Below are 24,054 nucleotides of genomic sequence, written 5' to 3' on the forward strand. Positions count from 1 at the left end.
TTGAGGTTCTGGTCATACTGCCATCGCCATATGTCCCTCCGCAGTAGGGGTAGGAGAAACTTTCTGCTATTGCTAATCTCTGCTAACCAGCCTCTCGACAGGGGGTTGGGGGGGTGCTTTTCAGCCCTTCTGCCCACTTGGTAGGTAGCTCACTGTTGCACATCTTTTTATTGAACTAGCTGACATAGGCTCTGTTTTCCTGACTACACTTTTCCTGTTTTACACATTAAAATAACTTAGTGTGAAAGAAAAGAAGGGGAAACTCAGAGCCCAGAGAGGAAAGCGTAGGGGTGGACGCTGCTTCAGGGTAGGGAAACCCCCGAAGGCTCTGGTAGGTGGGAGTCTTAATGTTCATGCCGGGAGGAAAGGTGTGGTCTTGGGTCCACAGCAGGCAGGAAGCAGGAACTCAGACCCTGGTTTCGCTGCCCCTCCCATAAGAGGGGACTAGACTCAGTCTGCCCACTGCTCAGCAAAGTGGCTGAGATGCTTATGTCTACCAGGAGCTGTGGCTGCCAAAGGAAAAGGCCCCCGTGACAAAGGAGAACTCCAGACCTGTGCCTCGGGGATGCGCACTCCATATCTACACTACCCACGTGGTGCACGCCTTCCAGGCCAAGAATGAATGGACAAACTGGTCCCCAACTGGTGAAACCTATGGCACCTGTGCCTCGGGCACAGATCTCTGCGCATGTGAAGCTCCAAAGGGAAAAGCAACACCTGCTGAAGATGGCCCCGCCCACAAAGAGTGATACCACACCTGGAAACTGTTTACTGCTAGAGAAATCAGAGAAGTACCACAAAGAAGATTAGTGCCTTAAGAAACTGAGATAATTGAGATTCTGAAAGAAAATATGCAAAGGTCAGAGAATAAAAATTGAAAGATTTATACTCAGTGATAAATAAAAGATGGATTTATAAAAGAAACTAAACTGCTGGAAATGGAAAACGTCATCATTTAGATGAAAACTGAGCAGACAGGTTAAACTGTAAGTTAAGTTACAACTGAAAAAAGAATGTGTGAATGTAAAAATAATTTTGAGGAAATTGCTTACAAGATACACAGATAAAAATATGAAAATTTTAAACAAGTTTAAAGGGGGGGTCGGATGAATTGGGAGAGTGGGATTGACATACATACACTATTGATACTATGTATAAAATACATAACTAATGAGAACCTACTGTATAGCTCAGGGAACTCTCCGCAGTGCTCTGTGGTGACCTATACGGGAAGGAAATCTGAAAAGAGGGGACATAAGTATCCGTACAACTGATTCACTTTGCTGCATGGGAGAAACTAACACAACATTGTAAAGCAGCTATACTCCAATAAAAATTAGTTAAAAAAAAGTTTAAGGAACTCGGAAAATACAATAATATATCAGTTAAAGTTTAGTTCAAGGACCAGTAACCACACTGCGTATTTTAAGGAGGAAGGGATTTAATACAGGGAATTTGATGCTTACAAGATTGTTGAAGGGCTGAAGGACTGGATTTTGGATGGCTCTCCAGAATGGCTCCCAGAATAATTCAGATTGACCCTCCAGGAGATTTACTACCACTGAGACTGCCACTGGAATCTGCTTGTTGTTCCTAAAACTTCCTTTGGACCCCCCAAAGGCTGGAAAATGGACTTGAAGTTGATCCGAGGATTCAGAAGCCATTGCTCTTCTGCCACCACCTTGACTACTTCTTCACAGCCAGGAAACTGGAGAGTGGACGGCGGAACACTGTTGCAGGAAAACATCATGTTTCCATGACTTTTCTTGCCTATAGAAACAACCAGAAATGGTCAGGAAAAAAGACCTTCATCCAGCGGCATGCTGGAGCTACCTCATGCCAGCTTATGAAAGACACTGTTGGGGCTTCCCTGGTGGTGCAGTGGTTAGGAATCCACCTGCCGATGCAGGGCACACAGGTTCAAGCCCTGGTCTGGGAAGATCCCACATGCCGCGGAGCAACTAAGCCTGTGCGCCACAACCACTGACCCTGCGCTCTAGAGCCCACGAGCCACAACTACTGAGCCTACGTGCCACAACTACTGAAGCCCGTGTGCCTAGAGCCCATGCTCTGCAACCAGAGAAGCCACCATAATGAGAAGCCTGTGCACCACAACAAAGAGTAGCCCCCGCTCGCCGCAACTAAAGAAAGCCCACGCACAGCAACGAGACCCAACACGGCCATAAATAAATAAATAACTTAATTAATTAAAAGCAGGGAAGAAAAGACACTTGTTAAATTTTCAGGAATTGTACGAGTCAGTTATTAAACATAGCCATTCTTAAATGCATGATAAATGAAATGTAAACTTAAATTCTCAGATGAAGTATAAACTTACAGTGAAATAAATTATATTACATCACAAAGGTAATAAATACTAAAAGCTCTTCACTTCCTAATTATTTGACTACACTTTATTATTATCTATGATTTTGTGGTTAATTTAGTCTATGACATGTATATGGTGAAAATACTGTATAATGGGGTGCTGGTATACTACTTCACATCTCTTCACAACTCCATGTTCACTGATATCACGTTGTTGGCTCGGAATTGGCCATTGTGGGAGTATTTCTACCATGGATAGGGGTAAATGCTACGGATCAAGGTGTTTTGTGAGACCCCGCACACATACCATTGTATTCATCTCTCTTCTGCATTCCGAACTTGGGCAAGTGCTTTCTAATTTTGGAACTAATTCTCATACAGAGCTCTAGTAGCAATGGAGTCTGGAAAACAAAGTTATTAGCTTTTCAGCTTTTTTAATCTGATGGGGTATGAATGAATGTTGGATGAACCAGTCAAGAGTATTGAGCTTGAATGAAGAGGTCCAACATACATCTTTTACATCTCTTTATGAAAGAGAGAATATCGAGTTGGGGAGAGAGCCTATATCTGAAATTATAGACTTAGAATGGTCCAGAATGAGTATTAACAGGGGAACAAGCAGATTTCTCATCAGCAACAAAATATCCTCCGAGTACTAAGTAAATAATTTGTAATTCTTTACCAAGTTGAACTATAATCCAAATGAGATTGAAATACTTTTTTTTTTAAGGAAAAAGACCAAAAAGCTTTCCATTTATAATTCCTTAATGAAAGAACTACTACATTCCCTTCATTAAGAAGGGAATTGAACCCAGAAGAGTGCAACAATGAGCAGAGAAATTAGTAACCTTGTAGAAAAGTCTAGGTAAGCATTGGTTGTGACATGCACCAATAACAACTACAATAATAATGACTAATAGTGAGGGGTTTAAGAGTAAGATTGAACTGAAATATTAGAAAACAATAGCATGGAAGAACAAAGCAATCCCAAAATGATAAGCAACCCAGTAGATAAAGGTAAAAAGCAAATTGTAGGGGGAAAATTAGAACGGCCACAAAACATGTAACAAGATGCCTAAGCTAGCAGTCAAGGAAATCCAATTACAGATGAAACAGTCTGATCATACTCCTTGTCAGCAAGGCTGTGGGGGAAATAGACATGCCGATAGGCTAATGGTGGGTCTGTAAGTTGCTACAACCATGATGATGATTTTAAAAGATGTTTACAAATTCTTTGATACTCCATCTTTCAGAAGGTGGAGCCTAATTTCTCTCTCCATGAGTGTAGGCTTTCCTTAGCATCTTGCTTTTAATGAACAGAATGTGTCAAAAATGACGGTGTGATTTCTGAGACCAAATCATAAAAGCCCCCTCATTCTGTGTCTTGGATCACCTGCTAGGGGAAGCCGGCTGTCATGTCATAAGAACACCTGAGCAGCCCTCTGGAGAGTCCCCTGAGGATGTTGTGAACAGCCATGTGAGTACACCATCTTGGAAGTGGATCCTCCAGCTGCAGTCACACCTTCTGACGGTGGTGGCCCTGATCAGTGTCTTGACTGCAACCTTCTGAGAACTGCTGAGCCAGAACCACCCAGCAAAGCAATTCCTGATTCCTGACCCACAGAACCTGTGAGATAATAAATATTTGCTCTTTTAAGCCACTAAGTTCAAGGGTACTTTGTTATGTGTGACAGACAACTAACCCAACCACTTTGGAGAGCACTTTGGAAAAATTCTGTAATATTTTATCTAGGTATGTAGGCTAGAGAAATTCCCCTCAATTTACGCAAAGAGACACATGAAGATGTTCTTTGCGGAATGCTTTTCTTTCGGTCGGATAGTGGATACATGAATTGCAATATGCTTTTACAGTGGAAAACTATGGCACAGTTAAAAGTAAATTGCGTATACGGATTTGGGTAAGTCCCTAAGCTCTAATATAGATTGAAATGTGCAAACTGCAAAAGTGTATGTACAGTGTGATATTATTTATGTAAATTGAAAGATATATACAGCGATACTATAATATATTCTATACAGTTACACCCAAATGGAGGAAAATTTAAAATCATGGACCGGAAGGATACGTTCCACCTCCAGAATAGTGTTGTCACAGCTGAGTGAAGGAGGTGGAGGAATAGCATAGATGGGCAGGGCTTCGATGTCAGATATTTCTTTGAAAAAAACCTAAAGCAAATGAGGAAAAATATGAGCCCATGTTCAATCTGGGTGGTGGGTCCATGGGTGAATTATATTGTTTGCTGAATTTGCCGTTTGTTTGAAATACTCTTTGTTGCCAGTAATGTAGATTTTCATTCCACTACTGTTTTTGGATTTCTCCTTCGCTTTGCAAAGACCAGCACCTTTTCCAAATCAGCTTGCCTCTCAGCAAGCTGTCTTTGCTTTCTGACTTGATATCTCCTCACTGTATGCTGAGATTTCCTTATGAATTTGCATTCTTATTTCATAGACACCCTGGTTTTCTACTTATTTTTAAGGATGTAACCAGAAGCTTTGTAAAACTGTCTTCTTTCTTGTATCATATTATTGTTGACAATCTGTTTTTGGCTCTACTTCTTCTTGAAAGTGCTTCTTCCTCTGATGATGCAGAATTTTTATTTAGATCCTCACGTTGGTGTTTTCTGCTTACTCATTGCTGTCTGATTTGAGCTCTATCCAAACCCTCCTTGCCAATTGGCCTGCCCCTGCAGGATCTTTACAAGAGAACACAATTGTTTTGTAAGTGCTTAGCCCAACGCTCAGCTGGTATCCATCTAGTGCATCTTTGCTGGAGTAAGTAGGGATCTTCTCATCCCTATAACTTAACTCTTGGACTCTGAGGAGGAGACATACATTTCTGGGGTATCTGAGGTCTTCTGCAGTTCTTCCTTAACCAAAAGCAATACACGAAAAGCCATAAACCCCACAGGTCATTGTTCGTACTGACACTCATGCCCATAACAAATTTCACATCTTCACGTGCAGGGCCCGTGCCTCAGACCCTTCTGTTCCTAGCCGTGTTGCATGATCCCTGGGTGGCTAGAGGAAGGGGATTGTTGACTCACAGTGGTGCTAAGGGCAGTGAGGGTTTGACCCTGGCTGCTTTGAAAAAGCAATTCCAACAGAGTCCGAAGGGTGATTGTCTGATGTCATGGTTGGTCATTCCAGAGTCCCAGAAATAGAAGGGAATTTGGGTAGATAAAAATCTCCTCCTATTCCTTTACTATCTGACTCTATTATTTAGTCTGCATTCAAAGTGTGGATATGCCACTGATTATTTTCCATTTTAATCCTAACTGTGCCGACTTAATGGAAGCTTCTTCCACACCCTGGCATTGGTGCTGTTGGGAATATGATTATTTTTGTGTGCCTTCATGGATATTTTTAGGGGAATTTGACAAAGGCTCTATCACGGTTGGGTAGGCTCTTTAACTTCTAGAATGCAGGGTCAACATTGCCCCATGTAGTCTGCTAAATGGAGGACAGAAACCCCGGCAATGTATTCCAGGCGCTCAGAAGATGGCCCAAACTTCCGCTGACGTCTTGTACGTCCTTTCTTGCTTTGTTTTTTAAATTTAAAACAAAGGATATTATGGGGTTTTATTTCCATATATATTTGAAATGTTTATGACGTTTAAATGCTTCAAATATTACTTTTTATTTTTTTGCGGCACACGGGCCTGTCACTGTTGTGGCCCCCCAAGTTGCGGAGCACAGGAGGCTTCGGACGCGCAGGCTCAGCGGCCATGGCTCACTGGCCCAGCCGCTCCGCGGCATGTGGGATCCTCCTGGACTGGGGCACAAACCCGCGTCCCCTGCACCGGAAGGCGGGCTCTCAACCACTGTGCCACCAGGGGAGCCCTCAAATATTACTTTTTAACACTAGACTTTTCAATGTGGTATAATAATTCTGTTTGAATAACACATTGTATATAGAGTATATTTTTGGATTAAAAATTTTTTTTATTTCTTTAACTGTGGTTGATTTACAATATTGTGTTAGTTTCAGGTGTACAGCTTCACATTCTTTTCCATTATAGGTTATTACAAGGCACTGAATATAGTTCCACGTGCTACATAGTGAATCCTAGTTATTTATCTATTTTATATATAGTAGTGTGTACCTATTAATCCTATACTCCTAATTTATCCCTCCCCATCCCCTTTCCCCTTTGGTAACCATAAGTTTGTTTTTTATGTCTGCTGTACCTCCTTTCCAAAGTCCATCTAAGACTTTAAAAATTCTTAAATTAAGTTCTTTGAAAAAATTTCGGAGGCAAGTTCAAATACATTTCTCTACATGTCTTTCCTCCTCTCTCTCTGTATCTGTAGCCCATTACCAGAAATTGATGCAACTTAAAGTACTTTAGAGAGAAGTGCTTCTCAAACTAAACTATTTGTGGGGAAGGACTAGTGTTTTTGTTTTGTTTCGTTTTTTGTTTAAAGCTCCAGTCCTTGGCAGAGTGATTTCTGTAAAATGCAGAAAGAACGAATTAGTGGAAAAATAAAATAAAAAAAAGCAAAGATATACAAAAATCAAGTCAACTGGTCACGTGCTTAGGTGTTGGGCCAGTGCTCCAAATTGCTATAAAAATTTCAATGCTTTCTTTCACTTCCTGTCCTTATCTATCTCGTTGCAAACAAGCAGTAGAGAGTATTCAGCTGGCAGTAGTCCACACACTACACTCTGGGTCGTGTTGCTTAAGAGGCCCTGCAGAATTATGTTCTGGGGTACTCTTTACCCAGAATAATAACATCAGCCTACAGGAATGTGCCTGGGTCTTCAGCACTGCTGAGAAAAAAAAATGGAAGAGTTAGTCTGGGTTCTCCAGAGAAACATAACCAATAGGATATATATAGAGAAAGAAATTTATTGTAAGGAATTGGCTTAGATGGTTTTGGAGGCTGAGAATTCCTACAATCTGGCGAGCTGGAAACCCAGGAGAGCTATTGGTGTCAGCTCCAGCCAGAGTCCAGGTCCAAAGGCAGGAGAAGACCAAAGTTCCAGCTCACACTGACGGAAAGAACACATTTTCCCTTATTTTCCCTTTTTGTTTTATTCAGGCCTCTAACAGATTGGATAAGGCCCAGCCACCTTGGGAAGGGCAATCTTCTTTACTCAGACTACCGGCTTAAATGTTAATCTCACCCCAAAACACTCTCACAGACACACCCAGAGTAATGTTTAACCAAATATCTGGGCACCCTGTGACCCAGTCAAGTTGACACAAAATTAACTGTCTCTGAAGAGCATCATCTCTTGACATCTCTCAAGTCAAAGTGTGTGGGGCTCTTTGTTTTTTTTTTTTTTTTAACATCTTTATTGGAGTATAATTGCTTTACAATGGTGTGTTAGTTTCTGCTTTATAACAAAGTGAATCAGCTATTCATATACATACGTTCCCATATCTCTTCCCTCTTGCGTCTCCCTCCCTCCCACCCTCCCTATCCCACCCCTCTAGGTGGTCACAAAGCACTGAGCTGATCTCCCTGTGCTATGCGGCTGCTTCCCACTAGCTATCTATTTTACGTTTGGTGGTGTATATATGTCCATGCCACTCTCCCATTTTGTCCCAGCTTACCCTTCCCCTTCCCCGTATCCTCAAGTCCATTCTCTAGTAGGTCTGTGTCTTTATTTCCATCTTGCCCCTAGGTTCTAAATGACCTTTTTTTTTTTTTTAAGATTCCATATATATATATGTTAGCATATGGTATTTGTTTTTCTCTTTCTGACTTACTTCACTCTGTATGACAGGCTCTAGGTCCAGCCACCTCACTACAAAAAACTCAATTTCGTTTCTTTTTATGGCTGAGTAATATTCCATTGTATATATGTGCTACATCTTCTTTATCCATTCATCTGTCAGTGGACACTTAGGTTGCTTCCATGTCCTGGCTATTGTAAATAGAGCTGCAATGAACATTTTGACATGACTCTTTTTGAATTATGGTTTTCTCAGTGTATATGCCCAGTAGTGGGATTGCTGGGTCGTGTGGTAGTTCTATTTTTAGTTTTTTAAGGAACCTCCATACTGTTCTCCATAGTGGCTGTATCAATTTACATTCCCACCAACAGTGCAAGAGGGTTCCCTTTTCTCCACACCCTCTCCAGCATTTATTGTTTGTACATTTTTTGATGATGGCCATTCTGACCAGTGTGAAATGATATCTCATTGTAGTTTTGATTTGCATTTCTCTAATGATTAATGATGTTGAGCATCCTTTCATGTGTTTGTTGGCAATCTGTATATCTTCTTTGGAGAAATGTCTATTTAGATCTTCTGCCCTTTTTTGGATTGGGTTGTTTGTTTTTTTGATATTGGGCTGCATGAGCTTGTAAATTTTTGAGATTAATCCTTTGTCAGTTGCTTCATTTGCAAATATTTTCTCCCATTCTGAGGGTTGTCTTTTCTTCTTGTTTATGGTTTCCTTTGCTGTGCAAAAGCTTTTAAGTTTCATTAGGTCCCATTTATTTATTTTTGTTTTTATTTCCATTTCTCTAGGAGGTGAGTCAAAAAGGATCTTGCTATGATTTATGTCATAGAGTGTTCTGCCTATGTTTTCTTCTAAGAGTTTGGTAGTGTCTGGCCTTAAATTTAGGTCTTTAATCCATTTTGAGTTTATTTTTGTGTATGGTGTTTGGTAGTGTTCTAATTTCATTCTTTTACATGTAGCTGTCCAGTTTTCCCAGCACCACTTATTGAAGAGGCTGTCTTTTCTCCACTGTATATTCTTGCCTCTTTTATCAAAGATAAGGTGACCATATGTGCGTGGGTTTATCTCTGGGCTTTCTATCCTGTTCATTGATCTATATTTCTGTTTTTGTGCCAGTACCATACTGTCTTGATTACTGTAGCTTTGTAGTATAGTCTGAAGTCAGGGAGCCTGAGTCCTCCAGCTCCGGTTTTCTTTCTCAAGATTGCTTTAGCTATTCAGGGTCTTTTGTGTTTCCATACAAATTGTGAAATTTTTTGTTCTATTCTGTGAAAAATGCCAGTGGTCGTTTGATAGAGATTGCATTGAATCTGCAGATTGCTTTGGGTAATATAGTCATTTTCACAGTGTTGATTCTTCCAATCCAAGAGCATGGTATAATCTCTCCATCTATTTGTATCATCTTTAATTTCTTTCATCAGTGTCTTATAATTTTTTGCATATAGGTCTTTTGTCTCCTTAGGTAGATTTATTCCTAGATATTTTATTCTTTTTGTTGCCATGGTAAATGGGAGTGTTGTCTTTGGTTTATTACTTTGCCAAGAAATGTACCAGTTCTTCGACACTGAAAACAGGAACCCACCCCTTTGTTTTTAACCTGCTGACATCTTGTCCTTGATGTGACCATGATGCCAGGTGATACCCAGGAAATAGACTCTTTTTCAGCTCTGGTGCTTTTCATTCAAATAGCCCCCTCCTCCTGATACAGTCAGCTGCTTGCTGACACCGCTCAGCGCTGGGGCCCCCAGTGCTCTGTTGCTGACATTCTGGATCCCTTGGCACCTTAGTGTGCAGTGCCAGCCAGCTCTTCTCTGAAACTCACCCTCTGCCAGGTCGTTCCTGACCCTCCTTCAAAACACGGTGTGTTTTATCTTCCACCTAACACATCATGAATTTCTTTTGCCCTGCCTCCTACTTCATGTAATCCTTAGCAAAGAATTACTGATGATGTTTATTGAGAACATACCTGATGCTAAGTCAGGTGCTTTCCATACCTTATCTTATTTCATAGTTACAAAAATACTATTCAGTATGTTTCCAAACCCCAGTTTTACAGAGGAGGAGACTGAGGCTTACAGAGGTCAATTAATTTACCTACATGGCTAATCAGAACAGAGCTAGGATTTAAATCTAACACTGCTTTTGACCAGAAAGCCCTGATTCTTAGCCAGGAAACCATACTGCCTTACAGAAAATACAGAAAGATTGTTCACATGGTAAACAGTCACTTAAATAATATTTCTCAATGAGTAAAATGGCTGTTGAAAAGAAATATATATATATATTCATTGCCCACCATGTAAGGATCCATCTCTTGAGTTTTAGCTCAGGACTCTGTTTTCCTTTGCTGGCGAACTTGTACATTTCCCTTCCATAGCCAAAGCCAGGATCTTAAAGCTTGGGTTTCCCCAGGTGGCTTGGAGTGAAATTTAGTCCTTAATTGCAGCAGCTGTTTTTAGCTTACTTGGTATAATGCTCTTCCTTTTTTTGAACATGACTTTATTTATCTATATGGCTGGTTCAATTGCACGTGTTTTCTTTCCCACTAGACTATGAGCATTTTGGGTGAATGAACTGAATACGTACCTAATTTTGTAAGCTGCTTTTTCCAGAAGCAATTATGCTGGTCTTTCAAGTGGGACTCAGTTGTGACCAGTTTTTTCTGCAAAGTACTCAGCGTTCCTTCTGTGGCCGAACGTGGCTTGGACACGCGTGTTTGAGTATAACCTTGTTACCGCGGCTGTAAAAATGTGTGTGTGGCCGGTCCAGAGCTTCAGGCAACCAAGTAAAAGGTGGTAATGGGAAGCTATTTATAAAATGCTGAGAAACTAGAGTGATGAGTGGTGAAATGGGGAGAAATGCCTTCCGGGCCTGTATCGACCTGAGGGGGGCCTCCCTCCAGGTGGCAAAATTAGAGAAGATCGGTGTGGGTATTTCCCCATGTTTAGGAAGGATTTAAATGATGGTTAAAAATAACAGCTGGTGAGACTACTGGGTCCCCGGGCCAGTGCTGAGAGGGAAGCGTTAGCCATTGTTGATGTCTCATCCCCTGGACCATGGGAATCTGTCCAGGCTGAAATGACCATGGCCACACGTGGCGCTCCAAATTAGGACTGGCCTTAGGAAAGGGAGAGCAGTCCTAGCTCGTGCATCTGATTCTCACCTTTAAACCTGTTTGGTCTGAAATTTAACTTTGAGAAAAGAGGAGATGGTAATTGAAGTCTTCTTCCAAAGAAAGGTTCTTGCCTATTTGTGTATAAGGATGGATTTGGCCAGGAGGGGGAGGGGGAAAGTCTGACTTATATCAATAGTTCGCTGAATATGTGCCCCTTATAACTGGCAAAGGCATGCGTACTCTGGAACCAACCCCCCCCCCCCCCCGCCCGTCACTTGCAATTGGCCCGTGGATGTATGTACGTTTTGTTAGCTGTGGAAAGAGTTAAGACTGGGTTGGAGGCTGGTGGCTGGCTCTTGCCTCTGCCATGTGTTTGGGGCTCAGAACGTTTGTGAGAGTTGCCCCAGTTGTTATGATGAGAGAAAAGTACCTTTGATAGAAATAGAGAAATCAGGAAGTGTGGCCTATTTTTTAGGAAGATAATTAGTTCATTTTCTACATCTTGAGTTTGAAATGAGAGTTTGACGTCCAGGTGGAAATGTCTGGTGCTGAGCTGAGGCTGCTTGGTTGAAAGAGAGCTTAGGCGGCTTGTGTTCTAGATCGGATTCTTTCACTAACTGGCATCCTGCTCTTGGTCAAGCCCTGTAACTTTGAAGAGTCTCTTGGGTTGATATCTAAGTCAGCAGCTCTCAGCCCATACAGGGGCATGCTGGGGTGAGCTCTAGTTGGGAGGGAGAGAGAGGAAGGGGCGTCCTCTCGGGCCTGTCACTCAGTGGTGTCACAGGGAAAAGAAGACAGGGGCCCCTGCCCCCCTCCAAACATCCTTCATCAGGGACAGTTGCTGTCATGAGTGTGGCTTGAGGGATGGCAAGGTTTGGGAACCCTGAAGCCCTGAGCAGTCATCCCCAGAGACTGGCCTTCTGTTGCTGTCTCTTCCTGTAATTTACACCTTGTTACTCAGCAGTGCCCGGAGGGGCCGCTAGGACCACTCCAGCTTAACGTACAGACGCAAACTTTAGTGCCCAAAGGGACCCTATGGGGGACTCACATGGAGAATGATAGGTGTGTGGGGAGAGAGCACAGGGGCCGATTCTCTCCCACAGAACCCCTGTCAGGGAGGCCCTCAGCCTCTGCTTGTATGCCCCCATTGGCGGGGAGATCACCCCTTCTGGTGCTGCCCAGTTTACCTTCCTGGAGCTCTGTTAAAAGGGTGTTCCCTACCCACACCCTAGAATTGACTCCCCCTCCTGCCTGCCAATTCCCTAATTCTGCTCAGAGGCTTCTCAATCCTCTTAGGCCCCTTTGCAGATGGAGAAGCAGAACCGGATATGCCCCATGGCTCACTCACTATAACAGAGCTTGCTCTTTCCCCTATGGAGAGATCCAACTTTCTCTCTCTCTCTCTTTTTTCATATTCTTTTCCATTATGGTTTATTATAGAATATTGAATATAGTTCCCTGTGCTAAAAAAATAAGACCTTGTTTTTTTTTTAACGTCTTTATTGGAGTATAATTGCTTTACAATGGTGTGTTAGTTTCTGCTTTATAACAAAGTGAATCAGCTATACATATACGTATATCCCCCTATCTCCTCCCTCTTGCGCCTCCCTCCCACCCTCCCTATGCCACCCCTCTAGGTGGTCAGAAAGCACCGAGCTGATCTCCCTGTACTACGTGGCTGCTTCCCACTAGCTATCTATTTTACGCTTGGTAGTGTATATATGTCCATGCCACTCTCTCACTTTGTCCCAGCTTACCCTTCCCCCTCCTTGTGTCCTCAAGTCCATTCTCTATGTCTGCGTCTTTTATTCCTGTCCTGCCCCTAGAAGACCTTGTATTTTATCCGTTCAATATATAATAGTTTGCATCCCAAACTCCCAGTCCAACCCTCCCCTGCCCCCCCACCCTTGGCAACCACAAGTCTGTTCTCTATGTCTGTGAGTCTGTTTCTGTTTTGTAGATAAGTTCATCTATGTTCTATTTTAGATTCCACATATAAGTGATATCATGTGATATTTGTCTTCCTCTTTCTGACTTACTTCGCTTAGTATGATAATGTCTTGGTCTATCCATGTTGCTGCAAATGGCATTATTCCATTCTTTTTTACGGCTGAGTAGTATTCCATTGTATATATGTACCACATCTTCTTTATCCATTCATCTGTCGATGGACATTTAGGTTGTTTCCATGTCTTGGCTATTGTAAATAGTGTTGCTATGAACATAGGGGTGCATGTAGCTTTTTGAATTACAGTTTTGTCTGGATATATGCCCAGGAGTGGGATTGCTGGATCATATAGCAACTCTAGTTTTTTGAGGAACCTCCCTGCTGTGAGAGACCCATCCTTCTAACTGTGTCTCTCCTCCCTCCCTTTCACCTTAGTCTGGAGCCTCTGGCCTGCCTTGCACTGGTGGGAACTTCAAAGTCCCAGGGGTGGTGCTCTGGTACGAGGAGCTTGGAGGGTTTGTTCATCTGGTCTAAGGGGATGCGATGCTTTCATTTCCTGTGAGCATGCTGGAAGCTGCTTTGTTTTGGGACACCTTGAGATGCTGCCCACCTATCCTGCAGGGCAGGTGTGATTGGTGTCTCAGAGGGCTATGCTCATGAGCCACTCGTGCAGGCAGGTACAGGGCTCCTTCTCAGAGGTACAGACTGTTGTCTGTGTTTACTCAGAGCCTGGCATTTCCAACCTGCTTTGAGTGCAGTGTAAGTGCAGAACCTGCTTTACCTGGGAAAGCAAAAAGCAAAAGTTGGATTTCCGTACAGTCACGGCTAAGACATATGGTCACTGGGCAGCCTCACATTTTGGGGTGTGCAGTCCTTTCCTAGGAGGATGGAGGAAGCTTTTATCAGACCAGGGAAAGGAGCAGAGAGTATCCTTGTTTGCATGGAGAGACAGTTGGGTGATGCCAGGGTATCCCACAGTCTGCCAGGACCACATGGCTCAAGTTCCTCATTAAATGGGGAGAATGAAGTAAGACGTACAATGAAGGAAGGGACAGAACTTGGGATCCTTCGGGAATTGCTCTGGCCACGGGGACCCTGGAATTCTCTGACTTTCCCGCTACCAATGTTCTTGTTATTTAAAAAATACTCCTGGCCATCTGAACACCAGGGTGGTCCTTCAGGGAAGGAAAGGAGGAACGGATGATGATGATGTCTTTCTTTCCCCTGCCCCCTGTCTCTTGTGAGCAGGGAGAAGATGCCTTTTCACCACGTGACGGCCGGCCTGTTGTACAAGGGGAATTACCTCAACCGATCTCTGTCTGCTGGCAGCGACAGCGAGCAGCTGGCTAACATCTCTGTGGAGGAGCTTGACGGTAAGGAGCCCGCCTTGCGTGGGAGGTGAGCCACCGAGGGAGGCATCTGGGGCCACTGTGCGTCTAAGACGCTGGCCGTCAGCTGTGGCCAAGTCTAACCGTGATGCAGCAGGAGAGAGTTCAGAGATCACTTCTGCCTAAATGACTTCTTTGTGTGGGATGGACCTGGTGGCCTGAAAAATCTATGGTGAATATTTCGGCTCCTTTGGGTACCACAAGGAACCCTCTGACTGGGGAGACAGGCTTCTACTCGTGACACGTATTTTCCAATTGATGGAATCTTGGTCGCCAGTAGTGTTGCCCTGTTTCCATCTTCTCATTCACCATGGGGCCCAGCTGCGGGGAGGTCATAGACTTGTTCATGGCCGTCTCTTGACTTGTGGCCATGGTGCTTGGAATCCTGCCCAGATCAGAATCATCTGGAAGCTGTGTCTAGGTGGGAATGGCCGGCAATTATTTTGATTGCCTCTGTGCCTCTGTAACAGTGTAGCCTTGGCTTTGGGATGCGAACGAACCTGGGGACACGGTGACTGAATTCATCCTGGGACAGTGCCCCTTTGTATCCTGGGGAGATCAACTCCTTGATTAAAAAAAAAAATTAAAACAAGGAAGAAGGTTTTTGTTTTTGTCTTTTAGAATAGAGAATTAGGTTGATTCAGCCAGATGTTTGCCTAGGCATCTGCTGAGGCCACGCCAGATTGGTTTCCCTTCTTGTTTTGAAATGCTGTGTTCCTGGTGACACTGTTTTACAACAAGAAGTTTAAGTTTACTTTCTAAAATAGGGAAGTTAAAATTACCCCATATGGCCCATATCTTTGCTTTGAGTATAATGGTCTGAACCAGTGTGATTTCTTTGTGCACGTTTCTTACAAGGGGTATGGTAGGCGGGGAGATTCGTCTCTGGGCCAGGGAAGACAGGCTCGCTTCATGAAGGGCACGAGATGGGGCAGGCGAAGGACAGGGCTGTCGGATAGCTTTCTTGCTCTCACCCGCGTTGTTTGCTTGCTGCTCGACAGGCATACCATGTTTTATTACGCTTCGCTCTATTGCAGTTCGCAGATACTGCATTTTTTACGGATTGAAGGTTTGGGGGGCAACACTGCATTGTCAGATGCTGGTTAGCATTTTTTAGCAATAAAATATTTTAAAATGAAGGTATGTACATTGTTTGTTTGGACCTAATGCCATCACACATTTAACAGACTACAGCATAGTGCAAACGTAACTTTTATACGCGCTGGGAAACGAAAAGATTCGGTGATTCGCTTTACTGTGCTCTTTACTTTATTGCGGTGGTCTGGAACCGAGCGCGCGGTATCTCTGAAGCCTACCTGTAGAGGCTTGTTTACGTCCATGATGGAGCAGTGGAGCTCAGTGGCTGGTGGGCTGGGTCTGGAGGAGAGGCCGGAGGATATTAGAGGAAGGGGAGTGATGTGGGCAGAGCCAGACTCCCTAGGCCCAGCATCTGCTCACTGTGGTCTGGACAGACTGGGGGCCAGAGAGGAGAGCAGTATCCTCAGATCTCCTGGCCTTCAACTGGCCAGAGGATATTTGGACAAGGGCACGGAAGCAGAAAATAGAGCCCTGACCTCCTCCAAAATGAGCCCATCCTGGTGGCCACAAACAAGGCCGAGGCTGAGCTGGGTGTGTTGGCAAAGTGAGGTGAGGCCCAAGCTTTCCTGTGTCCTGGGAAGGAGTCCTACCTAGTGGAGAGCAGGGCAGTGGTGCATTGATTTGGGAGGGGGACTGGTTGCTGGACCTCCAGTTTTAGTCATCACTTAGCAGGGGCGACTGGGAGCCTCCTGTGTGGAGCCCTGTGGAGCAGAGGCCATGAGACTTGGGCAGAAAGTCTGTGTGTTTCGGGCAACTCTTTTTTTTTCTTTTTAAATTGATGTATCGTTGATTTACAATGTTGTGCTAGTTTCAGGTGTGTAGCAAAGTGTTTCAGTTATACATATACATATGTATATATATTCCTTTTCAGATTCTTTTCCTTTATAAGTTATTACAAAATATTGAGTATAGTTCCTTGTGCTATACAGTAGGTCGTTTATCTGTTTTATATATAGTAGTGTGTATAAGTTAACCCCAAACTCCTAATTTATCCCCACCCCCTTTCCCCTTTGGTAACCATAAGTTTGTCTTCTCTCTGTGGGTCTATTTCTGTTTTATATATAAGTTCATTTGTATCATTTTTTTTTGATTCCACATATAAGCAATATCATATGATATTTCTTTTTCTCTGTCTGACTTACTTCACTTAGTATGATAAGCCCTAGGTCCATACATGTTGCTGCAAATGGCATTATTTCATTCTTTTTTGCGGCTGAGTAATACCCCATTGTATAAATATACTACATCTTCTTTATCCATTCATCTGTCGTTGCTCATTTACGTGGTTTCCATGTCTTGGCTGTTGTAAATAGTGCTGCAGTGAACAGGGGGGTGCATGTATGCTTTTGAATTATGGTTTTCTCCGGATATATGTGGGGCAACTCTTGCAGAGGCTGCGATGCCTAACCCAGTGAAGTTTGGAAATCGTCTATGGCTTTCACATACCCTGGCTTTCCATTTTTCTTCCTCCTCCTTCCCAGCTTTGCCATGAATAATCAAGAGATGATTTTTCCAAGACTTCTCAGAGTGATGGCTTTTTTCTCTGTGAAATCTGGGCCACTGTCAGGGCGTATGGCTTTTCAAGAGATCCACTGCCTGGATTTCGGCCCTTCTCCACTCGGGCGCTGGCTGAACTCTGTTCTTGGGCAGGCAGCAGAGCTCACCACCCTGTTGTTTCTGTCAGGCACAGGCAGCTGAATGGGGCTGAAAGGCGCCTTCTCAGCAGGTGAGACTAGCGGGCGGTAATTCTCACAGCCCTGGAGGTCCTGGTGGGTGGCCTTGGCCCTGGAAGCCCTGGTTATGGGGGGCAGGGGTCCCTGGTTGAGTGAAGCTGGACTTTATGGCCTGAGGTCGGCTGGGGAAGATGCTGTATTTGTCCTTCAGGAGGGTAATCCAGGCTCTCAGCCCGAAGAAAGGCCATTTATTTTCTAATGGAAGATTCCTTCTATTCACTTATTTATTTATCTCTGCCAAGGTGAACCCTGAGTTATGGCTGCTTACGCTTCGTCACGAGCATCTTGGGGCTCCAGGCAGGGCTGTGAGATGTGTTTTGAGTGCAGAACAGGCGGGCAGGGTCTGAAAACCAACTGGCTGGAATCAGTTCAGAGGACTGCAGCTTGGTTCTCGGGGAAGCCGGTTTCCGAGACTGTACCTGTTTGCCGTCCTCTTGGAGCTGCCTTGTGTCAGCCCAGCCCTCATATCCTACTGTTCGGGGCCGCTCGTTTATCCTCACGGGACATGTGGTGCTGCACGGGGAGTAGATGCGTTGGACGCGGGTGGATATTGAAGCATCCTCTGTGGTCCAGCCACCTGGGGTGCAGATGTTATCTGGGTACCATCCCTGCCCCGGGTGGCTGCAGCCTTTTGCTCATGGATCACCAAGGGCAGGTTCCCTCACCTGGTCAGTGTTTGTCGCTGGGGATGGAACGCCCCTTTCCTTCAGTGTAAGGATCAAGGGCACCCAGTCCATGAGAGGTTACCCTCTGAGAACGAGGCCACTCAACATGCAGGCCACCTCCAGTTGCCCTTCGCTCCGGGAAGTTTCTGTTTCTTCTCTTTAAACAAAGCTTATGAGGAATTAAGGCAAAGCTGCATCCAGTTGGCCAGACTGGAATTGGAATTCACCCAACAGGCAAACTCAGCAATGATGCATTGGTTGAGATCCTTCCTTCCTCTCCTTCCTTCCTCTTCATTCATATTTTCATTCCTATTCATTCATTCATTACAGGAGTGTTTACCCAAATGCTTTCTGGGTGGAGGAGGAATTCAAAGAAGTATAATCTTCGTTGCCTGGCTCAAGGATTTTACAATCCACCCAGGGAGTTTATGTACATACAAAATATGTTAGCAGTATCTTGTACTTTTAGAGTGTGTCATGTGGAATTTTATTAGAGGCATGAATTATAATTTCTTAAAAAGAGTTTTTTCATTGCTACTTATTGAATAATCTTGTGAGGCTGTCTTAATCTTAAACTGAGCTTGCCTCTATCTGAAGTTGACTCATTTTCATTAATGTATGGTGTTCCATTGTATATAAATATACCTCAATTTCCGTATCCTTTCTATTCAGGATGGATGTTCGGGTTGTTTCCAGTTCGGGGCTATTAGGCTGTAATCAACCTCCCCTTCTGTTGCAGCTGTGATGTTGGGGGCTGCTGTCCTCACGGCTCCCTGTGGCCACCGTGAAACGTCTGCGTGTGGGTATTTCACGTTATTTTTGCCAGTAACAGTGTCAGCCTCTCAGATTAATTTCTTGGGTCTTCCTTTTAGCCTAGGTTAGTTTGCTGTCACATCTTGGATGGTTGTTATTTCCGTTTTTTTCTTCAGGAATGCCTGCCATTCTAATGCTAGATCTTCATTCGATGTTTTCCACAAAATGCGTCTCTTCTCACATCATTTTCCTCTGTTTTGCACTTCTACGTTCATTCTTGAGTCTGTCTACCACCTCGTTGGTTTAGTTGTTTGCAGTCACTTAAAAAAATTTGTTTTTGATTCCCTTTAGAGTGTATTTTCATTATGGATGAAAGTTTCAGTTCCTCTGTAGTTTGATTTTATTTCAGTAGCTTCCCCTTAACTTTTTGGTCAAAGTATAATACAGAAAAGTATTACTGCACAGTTCAATTCTTATCAAACATGAACATACATGCAGCAACCACCCAGGTTAAGGAATAAGGTGTTACCAGCACCCTGAAGTGCCCCTGAGGTCCTTCCTAATACCTCTTCCTCAAAGACAACCACTGCCCTGAATTACCTATCACCATTTAATTGTGTTTGTGTTTTTCCTTCATCTCAAGGGGGTTATATTATATTTATTGTTTTTCATCCAACCTCTTTTCTTCAACATTATACTTGTGAGGCTCAACGCTGTTTTTGAGGGTAGCTGAAGTTCATTCATTTTCATTAATGTATAGTGTTTCGTCACATATAAGTAGATCTCAGTTTATTTATCCATTATATTCTCAGTGGGTATTCGAGTTGTTTCCAGTTTGTAGCTATGAGGATACAGCCCTTGGTGTTGCTGTTGTGCTCTGCTCATGGCAACCTCTTCCTCTTTTACTGGAGCCATATTTTTATATTCTCTCCCAACTCTTTGTGTTACTGAGAACAATTTGTACACAGTTTGTGAAAATCTCTTCTGTTTCTTGTCATCAATTCTATATAGAGATTTTTTGATAATAAATATCTGTTTCTCCAAGTCTCCCAGCTGATGCTGCCTTTGTTCTCCATTAGAAGGTGTTTTTAGATGGTCCCCTTTGCTTTCTTCTGTTCTGCTTTGTGACTCAGCAACGAGAGTTCTTTGTAGGTCCACGATCTGTCAGCAAACAAGGTTTATAAAGAGTCTTTAGCCTTCTTCCTTCCATCTTCACTTTATTCCAGACCTGGGATAACTTCCCCCTTTTCAGCCCCAGCTGGAGAGTCCAGTTTCTAGAAGACGTTCATCTAGTCCACGGCTACTGGGCGGAGGGGGGATCTTGATGGCCCCTCCTCTTGGGTTTGCTCCGTATGTCACAGGATTCAATTAACTCCTATATTCTTCTTTTCTGTTGGTCTCCTTCCTGTTCCCGTGCTGGTATCCAACATTCTGGTGCATATCCTGGCTCTCATCTCTCCCCCGCAAATAATCCAGGGTGGGACACACCCTCCCATGGCTCTTATTACTCTCAGAGAGTCATGTTCCCCGAAGGAGCTTAGAAAGGAGGTGCTGCTGAGGTGGGTTTGGGTTGAGGAATAGATCACCGTGGAGAACAGTTGCTATGAAATAGGGACCGACCGCTTGACTCGCTGGTCAGCATAGCCTCTGGGTCCCTGGCGGGGTAAACAGTGGTGATGAGCCAATGTCTTCCTTCTGTACGTGTTTCTCTGGTTCCCAGGGTGGGTGCAAATTGTGTTTCTCCAGTTTCATTGGTGTGGCAACTAGCAAAAATTCTCCTCAGGCTCTGACATGTGTATACATCTCAAAATTAATATTTCTGGGGATGTGCATACATTATCCTACAGACATTTCTGGAGGGTATTTTAATTTGAGTTTAGGAGGGGATGTATCCATCCGCCAACTTTCAAACACAAAAGCACCACTTCAATAGTTGACTACCTCCATCTGGACTGTTCCAGAGCCACTGCATCTGCAGAACCAGTTTCCTCAACGGCCCCCTGTTTGCCTGGTCCAGAGGACTCTCAGGTGTTTATTCTGGACTTTCTGCCACATCTGGCAGCATTGCTCACACCCTTGGTTTTGGTTTGTCACTGCCTTGGCATCCGTGTCACTAGCTGGCTTTCCTCCTTCCTCTTTTCTACCACTTTGACATTCCCCTCATCTTCTGCCCACTGCTGATGCACCGTTCTTCCCCGGGGTTGGTTTTTGCTGTCATCCCCAAGGGCAACTGCATACCGATCACCTCGGGATAGATATCTTTGATCCCTGCCTCCCTCCTGAATTCTAGACCTGCTACTTATAGTCCTGTGTAGATGTCCCACGAATCCCTTAAACTCCAGTGATCCAAAGCTGGACAGATTTTCTTTTTCTCTCTCAAACTGCTCCTCCCCTGGAATTTTTCTCAGGAAATTAGTCACATTACACCCAGTCAGCCATGGTGGTAATTTGGGGGTCATCCTTGATTCCTCTTTTTCTCTTACTCCACACGTATTATTGGCAAAGCCCTGCAGACCAACTTCCTTCTCCTCCAACCACATGGCTGTTTTCTTGGGCCAGGTTCTCCCACCAGCTAGACAACTGCAGTCACCAAGAGGTGATCTCCTTGTGCCTGATCCAGGATATCAGCCTTGTATCAGTTCAGTTCCATTTCACTGGAAGGATGCTTCTCAAATACACACTTGATTAGGTTATCGTTTTTCCCTTCTTGTCCTACAAACATGTTCACACACACACACACACACACACATAAAACAACAGTGTATTTAAAATTTCTTTAATTCTTTTTAAAAATTTTAAAATCTATAGAGGTTCTGGAAAGTACAGTGAATACCTGTATACCCTTTGTCTAATTGCTGACATTACAGCATTTGCTTTCTCTCTCTTTCCCTTTTTCTCAACACACATGCACAATTTTTTCAGTTCTAGAATTTTAATTTGGTTCTTTTTTATAGTTTCCATCTCTCTGCTGAAATACTCTGTTTACTCATTTAAATGATATTTTTCTTTAATTCTTTGGACATATTTTCCTAAATCTATAGTAGCTCTTTAAAGTCTTTAGGTATTAAACCCATCATCTAGGCTCTAGATCATCTGCGGGTTGATTTCTGTTGTCTTTTTTAGATTATAGTCAAGTTTTCTTGTTTCTTTGCACACCTGTTAATATTTGACTGTACACTGAACATTTTGAATGCTATGTTGTATCGACTCTGTGTTCTTTTGGCTTTCTTTGAAGAGGGCTGATTTTCTGTTGTAACAGGTAGTTCAGTTACTAGCCTACCACCTTAAACTTCTTTTGGTTCAATTTTGTTTTATTTTATGTTGGGGTAGATCTTTGGAAATCCCAAGGTGACTCCCAAGCCCCTCTAGCTTGGGCGGGACTCAGCCTCCAAACTCTGTCTCTCTTGTGGATCTTGTCAGGGCTTGGTTTTAGGTTTTGTTCAGGTGGGTCTTATGTAGGCCTTCAGAGTGTGTCCCTTACTCTTAAGATGTGTCTTTCTAGTGTCTGGATGCCTGGGGTATTAATGAGGTTTTTCAGACATCCCCTAGGGATACTTAAACTCTAGCATCTGTCTTCCATTCTCAACCTCATAGCAGCTGCTTCCTGGTAAGTCTGGTTTAATCTCAATTTGCACTTGGGTTGCCCAACCTTCAGCCAAGTATTCATAAGGAACCCCCACACAGGTTTCCGAAGCCCCCTCTCTGCATAGTTTTCTTCCCTCTGCTGCCTGACCCCCACAGGTTCTAGCCCCTTCCACTACCCCAGTGTAAGAACTGTGCTTGGGAAATTGTCCCTGGGCAGAGGGCCAGGGTGAACGTTGAACGTGGGGCTCACCATGTGAATTTCCTCTTGCCCTGCTATTGCAGCCTTGTGCTGCCGGTTGTTCATGGCCTGCAAACAGTTGCTTTGCGTATTTTGTTCAGGTACACGGTGGGAGGGTTATTCTCAAACCAGTTACTTTGTCACAGCAAAAGCTTATCATTAGTAATTTTTTTTTTACCTGAACCAGTTAAAAGTAATTTTCATCATAGCACCTTACCCTTTAACACTTCACTTCTGCCTATAGTTCTGAAATGGCTCTCCATAGCCTGTAGCTGTGTTAGCTATAGCGCATCTCTGTGTCAGAGCATATGAAGCCCTGTGTGGCCTGGACCTTTCATTTTGTCTGCTTCAACTCCCTACTTGCCTTCTAGATCATTTCCTGCTGCCTCACAATCTCTCCTGCTTCCCTGCCTTTGTTTCAGTTGCTTCTTTCAGGAATGTTCTATCTACCTGGGAAAGACCTATCCATATTGTAAGTTTCAACATTGTCAGTTGTTGTCATCCTCCTCTTCATCGTCACAGCTGTTTATTGAATGCTTACTATGTTCCAGGAACTGTTCAAAGTGCATGAGATGAATTAACTCATTTAACCCTCTCAACAATGCTCTGATGCAGGTGCTATTATTAACCCCGTTTTTGCAAATGTGGAAAGGGGAGACATTAAATAACCTTGTCCAAGGTCGCCTAACTAGCATGTGTTGGAACGGGGATGCAGCCTACCACCTGGCTTCAGAGCTCGTGCTTTTTAAGTTCTATGTTCTGAATCCTCCCACCTGCTAAGTAAGACCCTTTGTGCCTTCCCTGCACCCTCGTGTCACTATCATATATATCACTGCCACCGCTGTGACACCTGGGTGAGAACTTGGCTGATTAATCAAACTTTCAGTGGGTGGAGAGATATTTTTAAAGCTCTGTGTGAGCCCAGTGTGTTTCTCACGGAGAGCAGAGGTGCACAGCAGCCCAGAAAAGGCTGGTGATGGGCTTGAGTTCATGCTGGAAGGGGACTGCCTCCTGTGCTCTGAGCTCTGAAGAGCCCCTCTCCACCCCCACTTGTCTGGTACATCATATATTTTCTTGTCAGGAAGCCTCCCCCCACCCTTTCTTCTTTCTCCTCTACTCATGCTGGTTGATTTAGAAATCTCAGAGGCACACCCTACTAGCCTTTTTTGAGATGCTTCCCTCTACGGGCTTTTCAAGCGGGGTTTTAAGAAGGCAGAAACGTTACTGTCACAAGAAGAGAATCTCTCAACTCTTATCTGAGAAGGCTGATGCCTCAAAGTTCTCTCCTCCAGAGGAGGCGATAAAACCTACACAATGAGCCACATCATCTAACAGGAGTGGGAGTGCCAGATAGACAGCTCTGCTCCGGAGCTGGGAATTAGCCTTACAACCCTGGTCTTTTATCTACCTGGGTGCTTTCCTGCTAGAGGCTTGACCTGCCTTTGAGCCTTGAGAGGGCACGTCTTTTGTGGTGGGTTGTGGAGCTCT

The 24,054-nt window shown here is 43.8% G+C and overlaps 1 protein-coding gene across 4 annotated transcripts in view; it reads left to right on the forward strand.

The window, feature by feature from the left end:
- CALN1 (calneuron 1) overlaps window positions 1-24,054 on the forward strand; it is a 495,446-nt gene that overhangs the window by 150,173 nt on the left and 321,219 nt on the right. For 2 of the 4 annotated variants that reach the window (XM_079946285.1, XM_079946287.1), the window contains one exon: window positions 14,355-14,479. In XM_079946285.1, the coding sequence (XP_079802411.1) occupies window positions 14,355-14,479 (125 nt within the window). Of the gene's footprint in view, window positions 1-3,857; window positions 3,958-14,354; window positions 14,480-24,054 lie in introns of those variants that run through there. The other 2 variants (XM_079946286.1, XM_079946288.1) reach the window with 2 other exon arrangements.

This window comes from Stenella coeruleoalba, assembly GCF_951394435.1.
Source record: "Stenella coeruleoalba genome assembly, chromosome: 15".
Lineage (NCBI taxonomy): Eukaryota > Metazoa > Chordata > Mammalia > Artiodactyla > Delphinidae > Stenella > Stenella coeruleoalba.